Below are 8938 nucleotides of genomic sequence, written 5' to 3' on the forward strand. Positions count from 1 at the left end.
CTTTAATTTTCCTGACTATTACTGTTCTTCAACAGACGGAAACTTTTCCTCCATAGTGAATTAGATATTACATCTGCCTTATGCTCATCTATTTTCCAAACTTTACAGTTCTGCAATTTTCTGTGATTTTCTTTTACCTTGAGTTTTCCTTGTTTCTCAAAGCTCCTAGCACTGTCCTTCCAAATGTTTACATAGAGGCTCAGTTTTACAATCTTTCAACCTAGGTTCTTCCAGTACAGACTCTCCAGAGAACATATATCAGCTTCTTCATCACTTTGGCCTCTCATGACCTGATATTTTCTCAAATCATGTCTTTCTAATTATCCAATGTCATTTCTTAATATATCATATATATATATATATATATATATNTATATATATATGTGTGTGTGTGTGTGTGTGTNTATATATATATATATATAATACCATAAGAATAATATTGTTTATTGCAGTATTGCTCAAAATAGCAAGGTATTATAAACCATATACCTGTGGACATACAGATACTAAAATTTTCATGGTTATAAAGGAATTATTATTGACACAGAAGTGAGTAAGATAAGAATTATAATTAATTTTCTACTTTTCTACTGAGTGAGATTGATGATACTTAGGCATTCTAAAGATGATATTAACATAATTTTCATACATAAACTGTATTTAAGCTTGGAAAGTTTGAAGAAGTTTTGGTGACATTGCTGCCAATTACAGAGACAAACTGCCCACTAGCAAGTCTTCAAATAGAATATAATTATAGAACTCTCTCAGCAGCTAAGATATCTGTTTTAATTTTATCGTGTTCTTTTCCCTATTGTTTAGAGATTGCTCACTTGTGTAGGAAATCATTACAGAAAAGAGAAAGAATGTCAGCAACAGAGAAAACATGTAAGAAATTCATACGAAAATAAGTGGCTTTGGCTTAAAAACACAGGTTAAAAATAAAACAGGTGAAATTTGCCAGGAAGACCCAAGGAATTACCTTGTCTGATCTAAGTAGTAGCAGTGAAGTCAATTATTTCCATGTGTTCTTTGTACTTGAATGCAATACTTAGGTTTGTGTTAAGGATGTTAACATGGAATCAGTGTCATTTGATGAATCCTAGAAAGAGTGATCAAAGTGTGACCAAATTGACTGAGAAACTGTTACTACATAAGAACCCATAGCTACATGCGTGCTGTTATTGCTACATTGTAATGTTGGCACAAACTTATGCCCTTAAGGCTTTGACCATCTGCACATGTTACTTTTCTAACTTCCCCAAGATCCTAATACTTTACTGATCCAAAGAAGCTCTATGGGTTACTACACTTGTATTTAATTTGTAGAAAGCCTTATGCAAGTGAATTCAAGAAAGGTTAAACAGATGTGCAATCATTAAAATAATGTTGAATTCTCCATTTATTGGTAACAGTTTATATGCAAATTTCTTAATTTTAAAATTGTCTTGGTGAAATCCAGGCACCTTGATATGGAAATGGGTGTAATTTGATAACTGTTCTGAATTTCCTTGTTTCCCTCTAAAAGATATTGAGTTATTTTCAAGGTTGGCAAGTTATGTCTCTTTCCCAAACATTAGTAGCTCATTACCATGACAAAAGTCTTCATATTTGGATGAAAACACCCTAAATAGTTTTATTTTCAGTACTGGTGATACATAAAATGTTTTCACAGTGCATTAGTCAAAATCACTTTTTTCTCTTTCCCATTTCTCCTTTCATTCACAGCAGAAGAGGAAGAGAATGAGGATGGATAATGAGAGCATTGTGTCTGAGTTCATCCTCCTGGGGCTCCCCGTTCGAGCAGAGGACCAAGCTGTTTACTCTGCCCTGATTCTGACCATGTACCTGACAACTGTGCTGGGGAACCTGCTCATCATCCTGCTCATCAGGCTGGACTCTCACCTTCACACCCCCATGTACTTCTTCCTCAGTCACTTGGCTTTAACAGATATCTCTTTCTCATCAGTCACAGTTCCAAAGATGCTCGTGAATATGCTGACACACAGTCAATCCATCTCATATACTGGGTGTGTTTCCCAGGTGTATTTTTTCATAGTTTTTGGAAGCATTGATAGCTTTCTTCTGACCTCCATGGCATATGACAGGTATGTGGCCATCTGTCATCCTCTGCATTATACCATCATCATGAATCTGAGCCTCTGTATTCTTCTAGTAGGAATGTCCTGGGTTTTATCTTCAGTCAATGCCCTTGTGCAAACCCTCCTCTTGGCTCGCCTATCTCACTTTAGAAACAATATCATCCCCCACTACTTCTGTGACCTGTCTACTTTGCTGAAGCTGTCCAGCTCAGACACCACAATCAATGATCTCATCATCCTTGTTTTAGGTAATGCAGTCATTACCCTGCCATTCATATGCATTCTTGTCTCTTATGGCTACATTGGTGTCACCATTCTGAAAACTCCCTCCATCAAGGGAATCCGCAAAGCCTTGTCCACATGTGGCTCTCACCTCTGTGTGGTATCCTTGTACTATGGAGCCATCATTGGACTGTATTGTGTCCCCTCATCTAATAACACCAGTGAGAAAAATGCCATTGTGGCTGTGATGTACACAGTTGTCACACCCATGCTGAATCCCTTTATTTATAGTCTAAGGAATCGGGATATGAAAGGAGCACTGAGAAATATCCTTAACAGAACACAATGATCTACCTTCTGCTTCCCCTTAACTGCCTAGGACTCTTGCTTGTTTGACTCACATAGTATCTTCTCTCTGAATGGCCATCTTAAAGATATTTTACTCTGAACTTCTTGCATATATCTTGGACATTACACTTTACCTCTTTTCTTGATCTTGATAATCTTGGGAAAGGGGTTTCCAACATATAAACACATAACTCCTTTCTGCATTTCCCTTTGCATATGATATCTTTCCCCCAAAGTTTTAAAATTCAATGTAACACTCTTCATTTGCATAGCTTTTCGCTTTTGGATCAAAGTCCGTTTTTTTCCTTTCTATCTCATGAAAAACTTCTTTAGATAGGATTATTTTCACTTAAGAATTTGACAGGCAATTTATCTATGTAGATCTAGATGCTCTAGGATGTGCTATGTAGACAAGGTTTGCCTTGAACCAGTAGAGATCAGCCCACCTCTGCCTCCCGAGTGCTGGGATTAGTGGCATGAACCACTATGCACAGCTTGATCTTATTTTTCTTATTTAATTCAGCAATATTTTGAACTTTCAGCTGAGAAGATTAAATAGATACTGTGTCACAAACACATCACCAATGAATTGGTTTTATTTACAGCAGTGTGATGTTCATTAGCTTCACATTGATGTCTTCTGGCTTCCTATGTACACATTGCAGTCACTATTCTGAGACCTCCATCCATGCATGGAATTTTCCAGTCTCTTGTTTATAATACACTTTTCATTTTTATTGACACATGAAGATATACATTTTTATAAGAAGAGATGTTCTGATGCATATATGTGTTGTAAAATGTATGTTGTATAATGAATGTGACTATCTCCTAAATGTTTGAGTATAAGCACTCAGAGTTCATTCCTGTACTACTTTTGTACTATGTACTGCATCATCATCAGTCTTTGTTCCTCCACTATTAAGACAACACCACAGTTCCTTCCTTTGCTTAAATTTCATATACACTACCAGATTTTCCTTCTTCACACATGGTTTGCTCATCATTTTGTAATTTGTTCTTCATTGTTCATTTTATTGTTGCATTATATTCTTAGATTGATATTAACCAAGGCAATTACCTTATTTTTTCTTCCAAACTCAGTGGTCCATTGATATCAAGTAGACAAAATGAGTACAGGTTCTAGGTGGTGAAAAGGGCATTGGAACCCTCTTTGTTTAGGAAGATCAAGTTTATGTGAAGTATAAAATTAGGAAAAACGTGTTTAGAATGGCCTTTTGAATTGTCCTGTAGTTATGTGGCATCAGTCTGTTCTCTATAACGGTAGGGTGCTCAGTGTATAGGCTGGTGGGAATGATATAAATATAATACTTGAATGAAAATGAAAAAAATTAATCCAACTATACTGTGTTCTAAAATGAAATGGGCTCAACATTTAATTGCATAAACACATTGACCTCTGTTTCCATCTGAAATGTTCAAGTTGTGGTTTTGTCCTTGGAAAATCTCCAAAACAAAGGTATTTAGCTTCATTAATGGTAGCCAATTACTCTGGCAGATATTTTGTATCTCATGATTATTATGAAGGAATAGATTCAAGTAGAAAGAACTTAGTTGGTGTTCTGCTGCTACACTAGCTATTTTAGTGAATGTATTTCTCAGACTACTGTATGTGAAGTTGAATCCTTAGACTGGTTTACCACTTGGAAACTTCTGAAATCTAAGCCATTATTCTTGTCACTGAAATGTTAATTCATACTTATAAAAACTAAGATAATGTCTAAAGAAAACAATATACTCATAAAAATGAACCTTAAAATATATGTGCATGTACTTCTGTACCATATACATTATATATAAAATATAATAGAGTCTATATACTATACACCATATCTTATAAATTAAATATATCCATGTATGTGGCATTTTAATGAATACTATTAAAGTACTCATTTAAAAATCACTAGGCTTAAGTTATAGAAACCAATAATATAAGTGCTAAAGTTCCCTTGGTCCCTTGTCAGTTATATATTCTTTACACTTGAAGATAGTGTCTTAACTATTTCTTTCTTATTACTGTTTAGTGATTATATGAAATGATTTTTTTTATTTCTTTGTTTCTGAGTCAATGTCTCACCAAATGGCCTTGGACACAGGTGTGGAAATCCATGAACACCACAGTCACTGAGACTAGGCTGAATCTTTATTTCATAGAGATCATATTGTAGTTCATGTAGGCAGGCTAGTCTTTAGTTCATAGAGATTAAAGATATCCACCAGTATACCTGCCTCAAAGTGATGAGTTTTAATTATCTTTGTAATATATATAATGTTGATTGAGGATATTGACTTCCTGTGTTACACTTTCTTCTGTTTACTCATGACTCTCCTAAATATTCTCTCTTTTTCTTTCATGTCCTTGTGAAGCTTGTCTTTGGAAGTCTGGGCCATCTAAAACAATAATCACCAATTCTCTACATATCCTATAAGTGACATCATTTCATTGTCTATTAATGAAGATTTCATTATTTTTTCTTTCATTAAAAAATAATTTGAATTTATTCTTTGAATATTTCATACATGTTTGCAATGTGCTTTGATCATACCAGCCTCCCACTACCTACCTCTAATACCTGTAGGGAAGAAGTTAACATGTCTCTATCACAAAGTCCCATCAATATTGCTCATGTTTACAAGGGTGTGGGACCATCTACAGTGACCTGGGGAACTTATCAGTGGCAGGAATTGCAAAGAAACATGACCCTTCCTCATTAGGAATCATGTGCCTATAGCTACTGTAACAGGGGTGGGACTTCTAGCACCCCTTCCTTTTCTATACTGGGATGCTAACTGGATTGATCTTGTATGAGCCTTGTACAGATAAGGTAACCATAGCGACTGCGCAAAAGCCGTGTGGAATCTAGAAGACAGCATTCCATAACTTTCTCCTTCTTCCTCTGGTTCTTTTATCACTTCTCCCCTTTTGTGATAATCCCTATGTCCAAGTTGAGAAAACTTTGATATAGATACACATTTATAGCTGAGCTCTCAAACTCATTCTCAGGACTTGGGGCTGTTATAAGACTCTGCATTAACCATTACACTGAAGAGAAATTCTTTGCTCAAGGGTGAGAGCTGAATAAATCTAAGGGTATAAATATAAATATTTAGAAAGCAGTTTGATTAAATGACCATTTAAAAACAACAATAGAACATTGTCTCTTAAGTCCCATGAGCTCCTCTGATATGGGTTTTTTGAATTTACATTACCATGCATAGAATCCCACTTGTAGAATGTATTAGTTATTTGTATATTACAAAGTATTTAAATTCTTGATATTATGGGGTGGGACAGTCAACATTAGAAGCAACACATTCTTCTTGGACTACATAGTGCTCTTCTGGCCATATCAAGGTATAAAATGAATTTAGTTCAACTTACAAATATACCAATCATCTTTAACAGTCCTAACACTGTTTTAAAGTCCCAAGTCTCCTCTTAGACTCAAGGTAATTCCTTCCTTGAATCTCCTTGTAAAATCAGAGGCAAATTAAAAACTTGCAATGAACCATGGCACATACTATATACCATTCCAAAAAGGAGAGATGGATACATAGTAAGGATATACTAGACCAAAACAAGATGTAAACCCACTAGAAAACTCCAGATCCTATAGCTTTATGTTGGGTGTCAAGGGGTTTAGATGGTTTTGCCCATCCAGCTTTGCTGCCTGGATCATAGACCTCTCTCATTGGCTATATATTCTCTGATTGCAGGTACCATTGACAGATATCCTGTGGCATTAATATTATCAAAAATTTGGGGTCTTTACTGCCCAGGCTTCAATTTCACAGCTATACCCAGTGGCCTATCAGGGTCCCTTCACAGGGACTCCACTGTAATATACTGGCTGGCCTCAATGTCTCTATGAAACTGTAGAAAAGGATTCCATGGTCCCTTCATTCCTACATCCTTGCCAAGTAGATGACATTGCCAAGTTTGCCAGTTTGGTACAGATTATGTCCCACTTGAGGCATATTTGTAGAGGATTCTTTTTGTTGTTGAGCAGAAAAGCCCTTCTGCCTTTTAACTCACAGGTGGAAGAGTACCTGCGTGAGGTCTTATTCCATGGGCACACATCTATTTATTTCAGTGCGAATCAGAACTCCCATTAATAACAATTCCAAATTAACAGTTTCAGTATTTCTTCCAACACCAGCCTTTAGCTGTAACACAATGCTACCTAATGTATTTCCTTTTCCTACTGCACCTTTTGTGTGTCAGCCTGCCCCATTCATTCTCTTTCATTGTAAATCTGCATAAGAGTAATTGTGTGTTCGTACACAGCAGCATTAATTTTACAGTGTCTTGAAATCTTCCCTGCCAGGGACTCAGGCTGGTCTACTCCAGAGAGTAGAGGCTTCAGAAGAAGCAGAGCAGCTTGACAGGGTCCTATAGGCCTATATCTGCAGCCAGGAGGTGGAGCTGATCCTCAGATCTTTGTGCACCTTCCCTGCCAGAAGAGAGCTTGCCTCTAGGTAGTGCTCTAACCCCAGCAATCAGGTGAGATTGCCATTTTCTCTCAGGGAAATTTCTAAGGTGGGTCCACTCAGGAAAACATGGGCCTCAGGAGCAGCAGAGCAGCTTGGAGACTGTCTTTTGGGCCTACATCTGCAGCCAGGAGGTGGAGCTGTTCCTCAGCCCTCTGTGCACTGGTCTTGCCAGGAGAGACCTGGTCTCTGAGGAGTGCTGACACAGGCCTACAGACTCACAGGAGAAACAAGATCCAGCCAGAAACATCAAGAATGTCTAACACCAGAGATTACCAGATGATGAAAGACAAATGTAAGAATATTACCAACAGAAACGAAGATGACTTGGCATCACCAGAACCTAGTACTCAAACCACAGTGAGTCCTGGATACCCCAACACACTGGAAAAGCAAGATTCAGATTTAAAACCATACCTCATGATGCTGGTAGGGGATTTTAAGAAGGACATGAATAATTCCCTTAAAGAAATACAGAAAACACAGCTAAAGAGGAAACACAAAAATCCCTTAAAGAATTACAGGAGAACACAGGTAAACAGGTAGAAGCCCTTAAAGAAGATACACAAAAATCCCTTAAAGAATTACAGGAAAACACAACCAAACAGGTGAAGGAATTGAACAAAACCATCCAGGATCTGAACATGGAAATAGAAACAATAAAGAAATCACAAAGTGAGACAACTCTGGAGATAGAAATCCTAGGAAAGAAATCAGGAAACATAGATGCAAGCATCAGCAACAGAATACAAGAGATGGACAAGAGAATCTCAGGTGCAGAAGATTCCATAAAAACATGGACACAACAATAAAAGAAAATGAAAAATGCTAAAGGATCCTAACTCAAAATATCCAGGAAATCCAGAACACAATGAGAAGACCAAACCTAAGGATAATAGGTATAGATGAGAATAAAGATTTTCAACTTAAAGGGCCAGTAAATATCTTCAACAAAATTATAGAAGAAAACTTCCCAAACCTAAAGAAAGAGATGTCCATGAACATAAAAGAAGCCTACAAAACTCCAGACTGGACCAAAAAAGAACTTTCTCCCTTCCTATAATAATCAAAGCACCAAATGCGCTAAATAAAGAAAGAATCTTAAGAGTAGTAAGGGAAAAAGGTCAAGTAACATATAAAGGCAGACCTATAGAATTACACCAGACTTCTCACCTGAGACTATGAAAGCCAGAAGATCCTGGACAGATGTGATACAGACCCTAAGAGAACACAAATGCCAGCCCAGGCTACTATACCCAGCAAAACTCTCAATTACCATAGATGGAGAAACCAAAGTATTNCATGACAAAACCAAATTNACACAATATNTTNNCACAAATCCAGCCCTTCAAAGGATAATAAAGGGAAAACTCCAACACAAGGAGAGAAATAATGCCCTAGAAAAGGCAAGAAAGAAACCTTTCACCAAACCTAAATAAAGAACCAAAAGAACACAATCCCAACTCTAACAACAAAAATAACAGGAAGCAACAATTAGTATAAATGAACTCACTTCCCCAATAAAAAGACATAGACTAACAGACTCTCAACATACACAGGACCCAAAATTTTGCTGCATACAGGAAACCCACCTCAGAGACAAAGACAGACACTAGCTCAGACTAAAAGGTTGAAAAACAATTTTCCAAGCAAATGGTCCCAAGAATCGATCTGGAGTAGCTATTCTAATATGGAATAAAATCGACTTTCAACCTAAAGTTATCAAAAAAGACGAGGGAAACTTCATACTCACCAAA

General features: G+C 36.8%; 1 protein-coding gene across 1 annotated transcript; it reads left to right on the forward strand.

Moving 5' to 3' along the window:
• The first annotated feature begins 1740 nt into the window (after positions 1 to 1740).
• Positions 1741 to 2670, forward strand: LOC110314661 (olfactory receptor 50-like). The gene has a single exon (XM_021188915.1). The coding sequence runs from the start codon at positions 1741 to 1743 to the stop codon at positions 2668 to 2670; it is 930 nt and encodes a 309-aa protein (XP_021044574.1).
• The last annotated feature ends 6268 nt before the right edge of the window (positions 2671 to 8938 follow it).

The sequence above is a fragment of the Mus pahari genome, unplaced genomic scaffold (genome assembly GCF_900095145.1).
Source record: "Mus pahari unplaced genomic scaffold, PAHARI_EIJ_v1.1 scaffold_9630_U1_1, whole genome shotgun sequence".
Taxonomy (NCBI): domain Eukaryota; kingdom Metazoa; phylum Chordata; class Mammalia; order Rodentia; family Muridae; genus Mus; species Mus pahari.

What these genes read in the sequence shown, in the direction of transcription:
- LOC110314661 (XM_021188915.1), top strand. Translation starts at nt 1,741, where the DNA reads ATGAGGATGGATAATGAGAGCATTGTGTCTGAGTTCATCCTCCTGGGG.